General features: G+C 39.3%; 2 protein-coding genes across 9 annotated transcripts in view; both read right to left on the bottom strand.

Annotated features, from left to right (window-relative positions):
* LOC129359568 (mitogen-activated protein kinase kinase kinase kinase 3-like) overlaps positions 1–9,764 on the bottom strand; it is a 48,189-nt gene extending 38,425 nt beyond the window's left edge. For all 8 annotated transcript variants that reach the window (XM_055029253.1, XM_055029254.1, XM_055029259.1 and 5 more), the window contains exon 1: positions 9,556–9,764. In XM_055029253.1, coding sequence (XP_054885228.1) covers positions 9,556–9,651 — 96 coding nt within the window. In that variant the 5' untranslated portion in view covers positions 9,652–9,764. The remainder of the gene's footprint in view (positions 1–9,555) is intronic.
* An 872-nt stretch (positions 9,765–10,636) lies between these two features.
* thumpd2 (THUMP domain containing 2) lies at positions 10,637–15,585 on the bottom strand. The gene is made up of 11 exons (XM_055029122.1): positions 15,407–15,585; positions 14,744–14,882; positions 14,227–14,658; positions 14,060–14,118; positions 13,719–13,796; positions 13,574–13,626; positions 13,363–13,450; positions 12,938–13,009; positions 12,647–12,761; positions 11,493–11,613; positions 10,637–11,186 (listed from the first exon to the last, which is right to left on the bottom strand). The coding sequence occupies exons 1-11, from the start codon at positions 15,515–15,517 to the stop codon at positions 10,892–10,894; spliced, it is 1,563 nt and encodes a 520-aa protein (XP_054885097.1). The 5' UTR covers positions 15,518–15,585; the 3' UTR covers positions 10,637–10,891.
* Between the last annotated feature and the right edge of the window lie 1,151 nt (positions 15,586–16,736).

The raw sequence follows: 16,736 nt of genomic DNA, 5'->3' as shown, positions 1-16,736 counted from the left end.
AAAACCACGTTCAGAGGTGGATTTATGTGGATGGAAATTTTTCTGAAACCAATCCAATGTGTATGACATACTTTTTTTTTTTAATGTGACGGAAATATTTGCTTATATAAAGACCTGGCAATGTCTGTACAAAGCCTAAGCATCATTGTTGTAAAACATGAATAACTTGTTCTTAGCAAACTCAATGTTTGTGGTCCTTTTTTGCACTTTTTAACATCACAACTAAACACAACTCTGTATTTTATTCCAAGTCAGTCCTTAGTTTCTTACTCTCCAACTTCTCATAATCACTTTGCCTGACATTATCAAACCATTGTTCAAGCACAGAAGCTACAAAAGAGAATTGTTTTTTTTAAAAAGAGACCCTTGTTTGCAGTTGTAAATAATTTTAAACCCCGGCCCCTGCTGTTTTGTTCCAGCTCCTCAGAGGGGCAGTTAAAGTCTGGCCTGAGGCAAGACTAAAACAGTCTGAAAACATTTACAGTCTCTTACTAGTCTTAAGATGTTTCTCTTAGCAATCCTTATGTTTCTCAAGTCTTGTCAAGTTTCTGACCAAAGCAAATATCCCCCCTGACCTGATTTAAGAGTTTCATGCTTTATATAACAATGACATAAAAAAACAACAACGTTTCACTGAAGTACAAAGCTGCAACTCTGCCTGTTCCTGATCTTATCATCTCTGTTGCTCAGCCATCACGCCCCCCTAGGGGGTGAGAAACACGTAAGATGAGGGCTGACCCCAGTCAAGAGTGTTGAATTGGCAACACCTGTCTTTCAACAAAATACCCGGACACTCAAGCAGAAACACACCACCTGAATGTGGAAACATGTAACACAACGATCCAAAACCTCTTGAGTCAGCTTTTAAATGAACACACTTTTCTTCTAATCACCCGAACACTTCAATACACTGCATGCTTAAGAGTACGCTGGAGGTGCTTTTCCTTTTGAAGCAGCATTTTCCAGGCTCTCTGGTCTGAGAAGTAACAGAGCACACATTTCACACACTGTTGCAACTTTGGAGGATATGTAGAGATCCACAGTTAGGACGCGAGCACAGAAAGAGAAACGTCGAAATCTACGTAAGCTATGAAATGGGAACAGCAAATGTGGAAGAACGCGCTCAGGTCAAATCAGATCAGAACTGAACTTGTAAACCTGCATGCAACTATGTGGTTGAAAACTAAAGCTCCACATGACTTTGAGCGGACATTTATCGACTCGTTTACCATTTATCGTGATAAATATCTCATCATGACTATTATTTAGATGCATTTTTGTCATTAATGATGTTTAAAAAAAACAAAATGTCTGTGCTGCCAGGATTGTTACTTTGTTTTCAGTGTTTGTTCAATAAATATCAAATTTAAAAAATGTGATCAAATCTTAAAGGCAGTTACGATTTGATCATATAAATTACACTTCTTTATGTGACTGGGGGCTTAAGGATGTGCATTACAAATAGGTATATTTTTCAAGAACAATATTTGCATTTGTGAGGCTATGACTGGTGTGACACACATTTCAGCCACGCGCCAATGTGGCTTAAAAATAAAATGCCAAATTCAATTTTAGTCAATTTTTTCCCCCACTCTTTTTCTAAAGAAAATTGCAAATGGCAGAAAATATCTTTCATTTCAAAATTTTCTTCTGTGCATTGACCTGAATTCAAATTTAAAGTACATAGAAGCTGTAAAATATGCTTGCCAAACAAGATGGCAGTTCTTGGAGACCCAAGAGGTATATTGGCGAAAATAAATTAAAGGATAAAATCGATTTATCGTCCAGCCCTATAGTTGCCACAAGATATCTTAACAAAACTTTAAGTTTTCCTTACTTTAAGAAAGTTAAGCTATCATCCTGTTTTTTTATTGCACAATTACTTTTGTAAATGTTAAAGAATGTGACCTAAAACAAAACAAATTATGGAAAATTTCAAGATGTATTAAAAACTGTACTGTACTGTCACTGTGCTATGTGGGTTATCTAGTTGCATTTCCAGATGAGTAATTTCATTTTTCCTGTTTGTAAAAACCCAGTTCCAGGCTCCAGTACTCATCTCAGTGTCAGGGGATAAAAATACTCATTGAAGCAAAACACCACAACTTCAAAACATAGTAAATTTTAGAAAATTTGATCAAAATTTCCTTTTTATTCTAACAAAATCAAAACTTTCTGGAAATGATTAAAACAGATAAAGCAACAGAATGTTTATCTGATTTTGAAATCAAATAGTTTGCAATTCAGACACCTAACTTTTAAACTTTCCTTGCATTAGACTGAATACAGAAAGGCAATCCGGGATCCTATCATGCATAACACTTAACCCATTTGCTATGGAATGAAAATCAAAAATAAGCTTCAGCAAAAAACCCACATAAACAATTTATAACTTCTAAAAAATGTGGGGAAAATGCATAAGCCGTTTACTTCTATGCATGTTTACATGTATGAACTACAAATAAAGTTTTAAAATCAAACGTTTTGCATGATTCAAGAGCTCTGATGGTAGATGCTGACAGTTCATCCAATTAGGAACACACAACTTCCTAAGCAGAAGTCTGCAGTCCAAACGCTTTAACACAGAGCTGTAAATAAACTACTCAGGTGCTGCCGGAGCTCCACTGGCATTTTCACTCGTCAGACTCTAAACCTGCAGAAAGAAGTAATCTGAGCCAGTTTCTGAACCGTAGCACACACAATCCAGCAACTTATCTTTGCGGTGAGCCGACAGAACAGGATTGGGAATTAAACTGTATAAACATGCCCTGAATAGTCGAAATTACTGGTTGTGACCTGCCTTGAGATCTGGCATATGTGAGCCAACTGAGAACCGACTAATACAGAGAAAATACTTTGAAATAGTTGACTTTTATTATTCTTATCGCTAACATGAAGCAATTTATAAGAGATGTTAGATCCATTGTGCATGGATGTGGTTATTCTACTAACTATGGTTTAGAAGCCTAAAAAGAGGTGAGGCTCAGATCCCTCTGTGTTCTACACTTTCTTGTAGATCTGGTTTTGCTTCGTCACAGCTTTGTGTTCAACACCAACCTCTGAACAACAGTAAAGGTTAGGCTCCTCTGCTGCAGAGGAGGCTGAATCATGCATGTTTTCTTATTATAGGGCTGGTGGGCCACCAGGCTTTACTTGATACCGCTTCCCCACCAGGCTAAGCATAAATCTTTTTCATTTTAAATATGACTTTTTTTATAAACACTAATAACACTGACAGTAAAGACAGAATAAGCTAGGTTTATAGTTGATGTGTTGAACTGGGCTCGAGGGTGTGCTCCCTAAATGTGAAATCCCTGCACCTGCCTGTTGGCCTCAGACGCAATCATTTCCAAATAATGATGCCTACTTGTGTACCTCAATTTTTTTGTAACTGTTAAGATTTTTTTAAACACAAAAACATGGTGGGCCTCTAGAGGACTGCCCCAGAGCCACTACTACAAGGCTTGGCAGGTTTTCTGGGGGAAACACAAATGATCTTACAAAGTAGCTGAAGACACCAATCTCTTTTGCTCGTCCCACTTTGTACTGACATAAAAAAAATTTCTTTTAAAAATGTGAAAAGCAACAGTGAGCACAAAGTCTGTGCAGACAGTAACGAAGATTGGTTTTCATTCTGGCATTAACTAGCTGGCAAGGGATGTAAAAATAGGCAACAACATTAGAATTGCTAACTAGTTTAATATGATATACTGGCCTAAATTAGCTGTTTATCATTTAGATAGCAAGCATCAACATGTGTAAGTTTGTGTTTAAAGACTGCAAGAAAAATCTTGTTACCAGATCTTAATGGCTGATTAAACAATTGAAACCGCTGAAAAATATACAGAGGTCAAAGATCACAGATATGGGAAGTGTGAGGCACATGTCCCAAGCCAAACCTGCGACAGTTATGCCCAAGTCTATAGAAACAGCACAAGTAAGTCGTGTGGCACATCTCAAAATCATTTTTGAGGCCAATATTGCTTTGCGTCACACATGTTTTGTAGACTAGTCATGAAACAGGAGGTTAAGTTCAGGAGGCTAAGGGGATCGCTCAAAACTCAGCTGAGATGCAACGACTGGCTAGAAAAGAATGAAATCACCAAGGTGACTGGTCAGATTTGAGGTAAAGCTGCAATGGTTGGTGAAAATCGCTAACCATGACTGAATTTGCACAAATAGTTGAGATCGCAATTTTCTGGACAGACTGTGGTAAACCTCATCAGAATCGCTCAAAAGACTGTCTGCTACCGGAGATCTTTACTGCCCACAGTAAAACACCAGCCACCCACCATGACTCTTCGAAGATTTTCTCTTTTGGATAAATAAAAGGATTGTTGAATGTGAGAGTAGTAAAATTTATCAGTAGAACAGAAACACAACCATCAAAATGAGGCCCACGCTTTCAGAAATGACCAGAGTGACCCTACTTTCACACAGAGGCTTCCTCTGTGTATCTACACGGACAAGCAAACAAGAGGAGGAACTGTGACAAAAACAGGATAGCTGCAGAGCAGCAGCTTCGACTGTGACTCTTCAGCCATCTGTGTCGGTGTGGCTGTGCATGTATTCGTACAATCGTTTCGTTCTGCGTGCGTGTCACACAACAGCTCCTTGGCCCTATCGTCTTCCACCAACAGAACAGCGTGAAACAATAGGAGACGAACGAGCGCGCACAAAAAGACGGGAGGAAGCACAGATTCCTGAATTCCTGCAGCACGACTGCCAAGCTGTGCCACGTGCATATCCACGGTGAGGTCTGGCCACAGGAAATCATTATCCTCACCACATTTAGAGCAGCATTCCCATAGTTTACAGAGAAAACACACACACACAAAAAAACTGTTTCAACAATTGTTACTTACATGACAAGACAGATTTCTAAAAACAAAGCCAGCCCAATCTTAAATTTTGCTCGTAGGATAATTTTTGCAACCGCAACAGGTTGCTGCATGCCACCATTGATCATGCAGACTGGAGAAGTTTTCTAAGGGGCTGGCCCTGGGCTAAGCATGACTCAGCAAGGATTAGACTGCGGCTTCTGCAAAATAAACGAAGACAGATGCTTTTCTCGAACGCATATTGCTTCTAGAACAAACTTATTAATTAATCACCACCTGGCTTCCCGTCTCTGAACCCGTGACATTGTCACCTGAAGAGGATAAGACAACTTCAGCATGGAGGTCAATATTTGATCTTAAGACTTCTGCGGCACAAGTAAAGGCAGATATCAAAGCAACGCCACTGAAGCAAGTTATCATGAATTCACAGCAACACATCAAGCTGATACTTGTTCTTATTGAAGCCGTTTTTCAGGCACTCCGAGTGAAAAAGCGGTTTCTCTCCTCCAGCCAAATGAAAGTGAAAAGTCAGTAAATACGGCAGCTTTAACAGCGGTGACTGAACGCCAGGTTCATCACTGTCAGGTTTTTATCTTCATGTCACTCATTTAATGCGGCACACTTACGTTATTGTGGTAAAAAGGCAGTGGGCCACACTCACATTGCACATTACTAAAATTGGGAACAGAACTTTTTGCTTGTTTGGAGCATGAGATTTTTGAATACTTGTCATCCTCTGCAAAGATTTTCATAATTCATGCCAACTGTGGCACCCACTGTGCTCGAATAATCCCACATGGCTTTTGGTTCAGGTGAAAAGCTGAGCAGTAAGTAGCTGAAACAAAAATTGTTAAAGTTTGTGACGTTCAAAGCAAGCTACTTAGCCAGTGGTGAAGTAGAGAAACATTTCCTGTCAGTTTTCTCTGCACCCCAATAACAGGAACCACACCAACATAAAATATGTGCTACATTATCAAAGAGTCATATCAAAACAGAGGATAGCTAACATAAGAAGGATTTAATCAAATTGGTCCATATAAAAATATTGATATCAGGAGTAGGGCTGAATTGATGAATCGCATTAGTTGTATTAATTGTGACAAATCGACTACTGAAATATCAATGATTCAGTTAGCAATTCATTGTTCACTATACAGGCCAAAAAAGGTCATTTGTTGAATGAATGGTATTGAAAATGAAATGAAGATAAAACAAAACAACTTTGCCTATAAATCTCTAAATATGTTCAGAACTCCACTTGTTTACAGACTTCATAATTCATTTTATGTATGGTTTCGGTTTTGTGTCTGTTTTTTATTTGTGCTTTATTTATTGTTGTGTTTATTTTGGATATTTAAAATACCTTCCAGTTCCAAAACTAAAGTTCATTGTACTTTGAGAGCACTGCTTGCATTATTATGCAATTATCAACACAATACTTAAATATGGTTTCAAAACAACAATCATTTATCACAATAACTTCCGGGACAATTGATTGTCCAGCATAATCTACTTCTGTGACAGGACTAGAATGTGGCAGTTTGCCCCCCAATTGTCAGTCAGAGTAATCAATCGATTCCTAAAAGGTTAGTTGCAGCCATAGTCAGCAGATTGTAGCTTAATTAAGACTAAAGGCAACTTTGTTTTGTATCATACTTGGTGAGAAACTTAATGGAAGGTCTGTGGAATTTCTGCTTTGGGAAAAATATCTGTCAAAAACAGACACTGCACTGTCTGGAATGTCATCGGTAAGTGGCCTATATTTAAGTCTAAAGACATTGGTGTGTAATTTACTGTAGTGCAAGTCTACTGAGTTTTTAGGCTTATACATAGCACTAATTTAACTACTGATCGGTATTAGAAAATTGGTCACCTGACTGAAATCCACAGCCACTTTAGCTTCCCCAGTCAAATAATATCACTGTTTAAAAGAAGAAGAAAAAAAAACGGCTAACACTGAAAGAAGCATACGAATTAGGCACGACTGGTTCCCTAAGGGCAAATTCTTCAGAGGATCAAAGATGTGATATGCTGGTCTGTCGCCTGCATCAGCCAATCCCCCCTCCTCTGTCACTAACACAGAAGGAGAGGCCTGGCTACGAACCGAGGAGAAAACAAGCTAGCCGAGTTCATGCTTTATTTCCTGCTCAAACATTCCTATCCGAGCCTCACTTTTTCACGCAGTGGTAGAACCAAATATAGGCATCGACGAGGCTTACCAAAATGGTCCGGTGCTCGCAGCCCATCCTTTAATCCAGCAGTTTCAGGTTGGAGCTCTGATCCGCAGCAAACCATTTGTTTTCAATGTGAACCCAAGGCATGCCAGGCATAACATCAGCAAAGTCCATGCAACATAACAAGTCTCGTGTTTGTAGGGCTGGAATGATTAATGGGATCTATTATGATTAATCGATTGCGCAAGATTAATCAATCACTGAACAATAATCGTCAACAAATTTAGTAACCGAGTAATTGCTGATTCACAGAGCGCACAGACTCAAAAAAGGCCATTTGGTGCAAGAACACATTCAGAGCAATAATTATGTTAAAACTGTATATTTTGTACTTAAGATTAAAAAAAAACCCTTCTTCTGTAAATATGTTTTACCCAGAACTCCTTAAGTAGCATAGTTTTAGCTTCAAATGGTTCAAATTCTCTACAAAACAAAAGCTCCAATTTATCACTTTTTGATATCCACTAATCAATTAATGCAAAATTAATCAATCAGCAAATGATGAAACATACACTAAAGGAATCCTTTGTTATTGAATTTTACAGAATAAAATGTTTATTTTCTTATTTAAACAAGGAATTCTTTGTTATTTGCATCCTATAAAAAAAGGTTTAACTGGTTTGACAAAAAAATCTGCAAAATGTGCCATTTTTTTTTAAATTATCTGATTAATCGACTAAATGTCTGAATAATCGATAGGATAATTGATTAGTTGCACCACTATTTGTTTGTCACTGTTTTGGCAAACATCTCAGCCCCCAGACGCAGCCCCATCTCCCGCTGAAGGTATTCAGTCAGACTTATCAGCCTCAAGCGAGGCAAAGATACTGAACTTTAATTAGAAACAAACAAGATTAGATGCAGCGGGGCAGCTTACAATATGCAAAGTATAAGGTCATACTGACCAATTTCTTTCACGTCAGGAACTGATAAAAGCTGAAATGAAAAACATTTCAATTTCCAACAACAGAGAGCCTGGAACATAGATACCAACATCATCTTGTTCTGTCAAGAAGTTTCCTGAATATACAGTCAGCCAAATGCCTCAGCCTGCCATGACTGACAAATTAAAAACCACAAGGGCGAAGGAACACAAAAGCGAGCAGCACGAAATGTTGCACAATCTGTGCAAATCGGAATGACTGAAATCATTCAAAATTAGAAATAGTGGCGATTGCATGGACCAGACTTTATTCAGCCAGTAGCGACTTCAGGGTTGAGGTTTCATCTGCCAGTTGTCACAAAGTCAGATGCAGAACTGTTTGCAGTTTTCCTGCATTTGATTGCATACTATGAAGAGATAATCTCTTATCAGAGCTGATCTGTCCAATTACACTCTGGAGTCTCCAAAATAAACCATTCTAGCTTATAGTTGGAATTCGTAGTAGATTTCAATTGATTTTCCAGTTACAAGGATGATGGAGGTGTACCAACTTTACTCTGGCAGAATTCCCTTAACGCTACGAGAGATCATGTAGATTTGGGCCAAACACTTCTTCTATGGTGCCTGCTTGTTTTATAGTGCTGCTGCCACAGCGTGTCGAGCCTCGAGCGCGTCGGTGCGGTTCTGATGGAGCCTGCTCCATGGCGCCTCCGGAATCTGCTCCGGAGCTGAACCCCAGTTTGAAGCCCAGACTGCTTCCAACGCAGGGCCTGGAGAAAGTAAAGCCCCAGGCTGAACAACTCCCCCACCCCCAGCGCCGCGGGGAAGACGGTCCAAACAGAAATGAGCTCTCGAGTTCCTGGGTCATTGCATCTGGTACGTGTGTCAAAAACCGCGAGCGAACGCACATAAACGCAGCTCCATAGACACAGTCCAAAGCTTGGCCCAAGCGGAGAGCTGTCAGTTCCTGTCAGGGTGAAACCAGGCAACATTCATGCCACGCTCCGACTAAAACAGAGGGTTCGTGTTTGAAGACATTATTAAAAAAAACGAGAGAGGGAGATATAAAAAGCTATTTGAACAATGTTTCAACGAAACAGTCAAGCTCCTGGTTAGCTTCTGTGTGCTATTAGGGCTGCCTGCACCCGTTGTCGGACAGCTAGCTAAGAAACGTCCCGTCAAGAAGTAAACAACCACCGTCACGGCTAGCACAATTCATTGTGTCTCGTCAGGGCGAGCGCTTGTTTTACTTTTAAAAAGAAAAACCCCACGCCGACCCTAACAATGCATACTGCCGGAAAACTGTGGAACAAAAAGAGCAACAGCAGAGCACACATATCAACAAGACGTAATCTCGTGTCCGACAATGGAATCATTGACATGGACAGCTCAGAGGGGAAAATTCCCCCCTGTAGTAGTTTAAACAAAAACATGCCCTCAACGTCCCAAGGGAAACAAATGACTCGTGACTAAAAGACTTGCTTAGTACTACATAGTTACCAACGGAAGGAAGAAAAAGTGCACATAACGTCTGAAGGCTGTGTCCGATAATGGAACTAGGTTCAATGCTCCCTCCCTGCAGTTTTTTTTTTTCTACCTTGTATACATCTCCGTATGTGCCGCTTCCTATCCGCTGGATCAGCTCAAAATCCTCCTGCGGATTCCGCCTGGACAGGTCGACACTGGAGTTCATCGTGTACAAACGCGCGCGGCTGACGAACCCCGACAAAAGTACGAAAACTGGTTTTCTTTTAAGAAAAACATACGGCGTCAAAAAATCCCAGCCCGAATCCAATGTAGCTCCAACATGGCTTCCACTGCGCTTCGAGCATGCGCAGTGGATATCCTGGCATACCCTTTCCATGATGTTTGTCAAAGGAGATGAGGGTGGTAAACTTCGAGAGCAAAAATGACCCCTGTACCTTTGACAAAATGTAGAAATTAAACTTTTAAGAAATTAATCATAATACCTATATAATTTAGCAGATATTTATATAATGCCAGAGAAGAAAGATAACCTCTTTGTATTTAATTCTGTTATTGATTTCACAAATACAATCTCATTGAAACTGCTTTGTAATCTAGTGCAGGGGAGAAGCTAAGGAAAAAGGAAATGAATTAAATCACTAAGCTCTGTGTTGCCTGGTCTAGTGCCTCAAGTGTAAAACTGGGCTAAGCAGGGCTTCTTGGTGGCAGATGGCAGAAATGTGCCTCAGCCCAAGTCAGTTACGCCACCAGAAACTGCCCAGTTTTATCATTGTTCTTAGAGAAAACAAAATTCAACATTAAAGTGAGTCCAATTGCTTTGGATCTGATGATGTTTAAATACACCGTGCTTAATAGTGAATTAATAAATGAAGCATAGTGTTTTGCAATTTCTTAAATCGGCTAAGATCTAGAAACACAACATATAAAATTTATTTTAAAAATGTCTCCAATACTTTGAAAAAAAAAAATTATTTTCAGGATTTTAGTTTTTTCAGTCGACTTTGTACTTCCTTTTTCCACACTGCATAATCATGATGTGTAAGCTGGAAAAGAGAAAAAAAGAAAGTTATCCAAATTATTAAAGTTGACTTCTGATCGCCAGAATTTATTTAAGAATAAACATCTAAAAACACTGATGTACGTTAGCTTTTAAAAACAATTAAAAAGAGAACACTGCACACTCATTTTATAGAAAACTAAAAACACTTTAATTGTGCAAAAGGTTCACATTTTCAGAAGTATTAAATCATAAAATAAAAGCATGAGGAAAGAGGGATTACAGTCCAACTTTTAAAGTTCTCGCATTTGTGAAATTCAAAGCTATTTATATAAGTAGTGACTTTTATTTATACATCCACGATACAAAAATGCAGCATTTCAACAAGAGCACATTTTGCCATATGACACAGGACATTGCAATATTACAAATGTAATTCCCATCAATACTAATCAAGTGTTTTGATATATTTGTGGATGAGTCCATCAATCACCCCTAAGCTAACTCTGAGGGTGGCTTGGTGTCTCAGAGATGAAAAAGTCAATGCTTCCAGGGAGGATGAGGATGTGATTTGCAAACTGTGCTGCTCTGAGGATGAAACGAGGCAGCTTTTTCTCCCGGTTTGTGGCTCTGCTTCCTCATTGCGTTTTGGACCACAGTTTGTTTGCGGTAGAAGTTTCTTCAGGAGGCAAGACAGCTGAGGACTCAGGAGCACCACCAGGGTCCCACCAACACGGAGTACTCTAGAAAAACAAGCACATCTGGAATTAATGACAACTTAAACTTTGTCTTCCCATGCTTACTTAAATCTGATTGTGACATCAAAATGTTTTAAAGAGCATTACGTGACAGGAATTCTACATAACGCAAAACAACTACAAAATGTAGTTGTTTTGTAAGCTGCTGGTAACTTCAATTTCCTGAGGGAGTCTTCCCAAGAGATCAATAAAGTACGAGTCTAAGTCGAAGTCTAATGTAAAACAACAAAAACCAAACCTTTCTTTATTCTCCTATTCACCAAAAACCTTTTACTAACAAAGAAAACCAACCTCTCCATCTCACTGAGGATGATCGGAAGGTTCTCCGCCATATTTATTCTGGTGCTAAACTTCCTGCCGAATGGCAAATCACAGACAACGGCATCAACACTGGAACTGGGCAGAGGCAACGCTGTTCACACGAAGAAGAAGAAAAATGGGCAGTGAGGTAATTGCATACACGAAACAGGAATCACACTCCACTTGTAGACAATGACTCCCATACAGGAGACACAACTACGGCCACACAGAAACGAAGAACAAGATCATATTCTCAAAGACGCTCTGTTGATTACGAAACGTCTATCTTTACACATTACTTGACCAGAATTATGTTGTTTTCTAATCTATTGATCAAGAAAGACCCAAATTAAAGTTAGTTTTCTTGAACTTAACATTTTTATATAAATAAAAGCAGAGTGCTTTTTGATAGAAATTATTTTGCTACTTTCAGACTGAATTAGTCAAACTGGAAGATTTTACTAGATTTTTAATGCCTCATGTCAAAAATCACAGACTGTGCATTTTGAAAGAATGTTTTTTTTTTTAGTCTATATTTACTCATACATTTGTCTACATAATCAATTATTTTTTACTAAAAGACTGTCCCCTCTGACCTCTAAATTGTTAGAATTGCTCCATGTCTAAAGTATCCAGAGAAACCTTATTATTGTCTCTCTGGATACTAAGACTTTCAGATGGACCACTCTATTGTATCTTGCCACGTATATTGGTATATTAAAAGACAAATGCTAAATGCATCTAAACATGACAAACTTACGGAGATTCTGTCTAGAAATTTTGACACATCAGTGTATGCATACTGATGATAATGGGGTGAAATTCACAGCTTTTTGCTGCATCATGACTGGATGTTACTTTTTCATTACGTTTCCATCTTCTTTCCATTTTTTCCCCATATGGAAAAATAATTATTACCCAAAAATCAGACAACAGATCAGGCATCTTTATTTCAAGAATCTGCAGTTCCGAGGCGGGTAAAAGCATTTCCACGGTGCATGAGAGTAACTGATGTTATTTTTAGCTGCTGCACTATCTCAGTCACATTCATGTCAATTCTGTCACAATGGCAGGCAAGTGAGGCTTACATGGCATGTGAGAAGTGTGACGTTTCGTTCACTGGAATATTCCGGTGATTTTCCTACCCGTGGACGACGCTTTGAGAAGGTTTACTCTGCTTTGAAGCCCTGCAAATACCACATTCTCATCCGCCTTCTGTAGCTGGCCATCATCAATGTCCACACCCAAGAAACAGGCAGCCTTAGGAACCAAGTGGCAGACAGTCGTCATTTCAATACAAGACCTTTTTTTTTGTTTTTAGCTACAATTAATGGCAACTTATCAGACATATTTCTTTGAATTGGCACAAACCAAGTCAAACCCAAAAGACACAAACATCCATCAGAGGTTTTAATTAAACAGGCTGGTGTTCTCACCTTGTGCTCTTTTGCAGCTTCAATTAAGATGGTTCCCACTCCACACATTGGATCGACTACACAAGAACCTGGCTGGGATAGAGACACAATAGAGTACAACAACAGCTTACCGTCAGCATTCCATAATTATGCTCGTTAAAAACAAAACAAAAAATTTGCTTTTGCGTCGCGCAACATTCTCACTTGCTTATACTAATGCTAATTTTTTTTCATGACATGGAAAAAGAGCTATCGAGACCAACCTGGACCTTCAGAAATGAAACCGAATCCTCCTTAAATAATTAACTAACTGTGATTAACTATGATGTTTGGTTCAATTTCAAGAACAGATCAGAAACAAAATCTTTGATAAATATGAGTCTAAGGGTTTGAACTATTAACCGTAAGTGGAGAGAATCAGGGACAGTAGTGATGTTCCTTCACACCTCTATGTGAGCCAGCGAAGCCATGGCCCAGGCTACAGTAGACCTCAGCCCCGTGGTTTTAAGGTAACTCCGATTAGCCAGAGGAAGACTGAAAGACATTAAAAGACTGTCACATATCAAAACAGTGAGAAACAATTACAATTTAGTCTATTGTTATTAATAATTCTAATTAAGCAGATTCTAAATCTACAAAACGATATTTGGCAGCAACCTGGTTAGTGGAATTCCCACGAGGCAGTAATCATCATTCAGATAGACGTTTATCTGCAGAAACGACCCATTTGCAGGGAATATTATTAGTGAAATACACACAATAGGTGTGCAAAAAACCTTTAAAAAAAAAAAAAAAGGTTCACCTCCAGCTTAGGGTTCTTCAGGTCAACCTTCCATCCAAGCAGACGACTCAGACCCATCCCCATCACTCTGCTAACCTCCTAAAGATCATAAAATAGTAACATTATCATCACCTAATAGAGATACCTTTCATTTAGGAGCCATAAAATATTCACAGCTTCATTTTAGATAATGGTGCAGATATTGGATATTGATATTATTATATTCAATGATATATTGTTCAAGTGATATTTACTGTATCTGTGAGCCCCCTCAAGGTCACAACTAGACTATATATACCGTTTTAATCCACGAATAAAATACAAAAAATAAAAATCTCACTAAGAAGGATTTTTTTTTTTACCTGAGCACTGATGCATCTATGCAGCTTTCCACTGCATTTACAGTTAATCCTAAAAGAAACTGATGGAAAAAGAGCAAATATGGTTTGTTTCTCATCACCCAGAAGTCAACGCTTCATAGCTGTGATTTGACAAAGTGATGGTTTCATAAAAGTATAACCGTACATACTATTCTCCACGCTTCCCAGAAGAGCGTCTTTTCCCAGGCCATCCGTGTTCTTGCTGCAACTTTCCACATCTTGCTCCAGTTTGATTTTTGAATCATCAGCACACACCTTCTTTGGTTCACTGACATCATCCGCCTTTTCCAGGTCCAGCGAAAGTCTTGCGCTCTCTTCGGTACCTCTGCGTCTCTTCTCATCGCTCTCCTCAGATGTAAACTCATGTCTGCGTTTCCTGGGCTCTTGGAGACACTTCTCCTCCTCATCACTTTGCTTTTCACACCCTCTTCCCTTCCCTCTGTCTCTCTGGGTAATGCTAGCTGTGACTGCGTTTCTGCTTGCTGCCAGCTCCCCCTTCAGGCGGCTCCATGTCCTTACAGCACTGATCCACTGACACCTGTCACCCAACAGTCTGGACTGCAGCACAGACGCAGTTTTAGCTGGGAATGAGCACAATAGCTTTATTGAAGATACAAACATAACATGTGTTCAGGTTTTCCTCTTGTTTTGGAGCCTGACGGGTACCTGGACTGGAGTGTGTGGACATCCTCACAGGAGAGTCTTGCTTCACCAGAAGAAAAGGTCTCTCTGCAGCTTTGAGGTCACAGACTCGATGGATTGTTGCAGAAGAGCTGAACAACACCTTTCCAGGAATTTGATAAACCTGGGATCCAAAAATGAGAATATTTGAAACTCAGTCCTAGTCACCCAGCAGTCATTGTAAGGAGCGTCAAACTGAATTTCATTTCTAACAGTGACCTTTTTTCACACTGAAATGACAAGGTTCTACGCATTTTAAGACATGCTAACACAGTAGAGTAGTGATGAACAAGCACACGATGTAGAAATGAGTAAAACAGCATTTAAAATTCGTAACTTAATGGATGCTGCTTAACAAAAATCTAACGAGTGTGAAATCCACTGGTTTTCATAAGTCACTATTTAATAAATGGATCTGTATGTGAATTAGCCACCAGGGTAATTCCAGAAATACAAAGCTGAGTTGAGAGAATTTGTTGACGGGACAAATGTCGGTCAGGACCTCAAAATACCGGCCTTTTTTGGAAGAGCAAAATGTAGAAAATGAGCCTTAATGCTAGTTTGTCTCCTAACAAACTAGCATCACCCCCAGTGAACGTCTCAGCAGCTGTCGTTAATGTTGCTAGCATTGAAAATGCTAACACTCACGTCTTGAGCGGACAGTTTTCTCTTCACCTCGTCGACTAAAAACGGCTCCATGCCATTGCCAGCAGTGCAGTAGTATCTAACCACGCCGCCTCCACCTCGCACTTCAGGCATGGTGCTCGAAAACAACTTAACCGGTCAGTACTACAACAGGTTTTGATTTCCCCGTTAAGCCCGCTTGTTTACACCGGAAACGGAAATGCGTCTTGGTTGTTTGCCAACAAACGACCAGCAGGGGTCTCTGTTTCGCAGAAGATGAAAAGACAGGTAAACAGAGAGGTCATTTATTTACTTTAATTTTAAACAAGAGCAATATAACTAAATATTTACATCTGACTGCATCCTTTTGCTTTTGTGCAAGTAAAACAAGGGCCAAGGTTCCACAAACTAGGCTTTAGATATTATGGTTTATTAGTACCTCAGTTATTTCTAGTACTGAAGATTTTAACTTCAGCTATCTTCTAAAACTTGTCTTCTTTCTGTTTCATTTGGATAGAATCAACACAATCATTCCTACATCAGTATGTACAGTGCCTGTGAAAAGTTCACATACCCTCATCATGGATATGACTAATATCAACTTTGCAGCTTTAATGACTTATTTGAAACATTTGTTTGAAGATGAAATTGTCACATAGCAGATTGGGTGCAGGCTTTAGCTCATACAGTTAGGTAAAATATAAGGTCCAGTGAGGCTCATTTGTCAGATTAAAAGTATCTTTGGAAGTAAAAACCTTTAAGCAGGTATTAAACATTTCACCAATGAAAAACTTACCAATTACACTCTGCCACAGAAAACCCCCCCACTTTATTCTGCTGTTGACGTGTATTTTGTATCGTTTATTGGATTGGATAAGTGAAGTTTAACAAAACAACTCAAATGAGTAATTTAACATTATTTACCATTTAGATATTCCAACCACAATAGTGGGTTTGAGGAATATAAACGAGCACAACGCCATCTTATGCTGGTTGCCAGATTCGTGAGACACTGATGAGGGATGTTATCCCTTTCTTCAAACCGCATCGGCCCTATGCCGTTATGACATCCAGGCCCATATAAACTTTTCGCTGGCATTGTCCACTTTAAGGAAGCTCTGACCAGGTGTTTCCTGAAGGCAGTGACAAAAACTAATATGTTCCACAGATGAAGTCAGCGCTCCCAGCAGATTCTGTTCTTTTATCTGATTATCCAACCAGTCATCCTCCAACCTAATGTGTTCTGACGCTTCACTTACCCTAAATGGCTTTCTTATCCCCTGCTGTCCTCATGCCTTGTCACACACTTTTTCCACAATCTCCCTCTTTTTTCCAGTATTTGAATGACCTCAAG

Source organism: Poeciliopsis prolifica, unplaced genomic scaffold, assembly GCF_027474105.1.
Source record: "Poeciliopsis prolifica strain line A6 unplaced genomic scaffold, Auburn_PproV2 SCAFFOLD005, whole genome shotgun sequence".
Classification (NCBI taxonomy): Eukaryota; Metazoa; Chordata; class Actinopteri; order Cyprinodontiformes; family Poeciliidae; genus Poeciliopsis; species Poeciliopsis prolifica.
The sequence above is the reverse complement of the archived record's forward strand: the minus strand, read 5'-3'. Positions and strand labels throughout refer to the sequence as shown.

Coding starts and splice junctions, on each gene's coding strand:
- thumpd2 (XM_055029122.1), bottom strand. CDS start 15,517: ATGCCTGAAGTGCGAGGTGGAGGCGGCGTGGTTAGATACTACTGCACT. Junction 14,883..15,406: donor GAAAACTGTCCGCTCAAGAC/GTGAGTGTTAGC, acceptor TTTGGATCCCAG/GTTTATCAAATTCCTGGAAA. Junction 12,762..12,937: donor AAGCTGCAAAAGAGCACAAG/GTGAGAACACCA, acceptor TTGGTTCCTAAG/GCTGCCTGTTTCTTGGGTGT.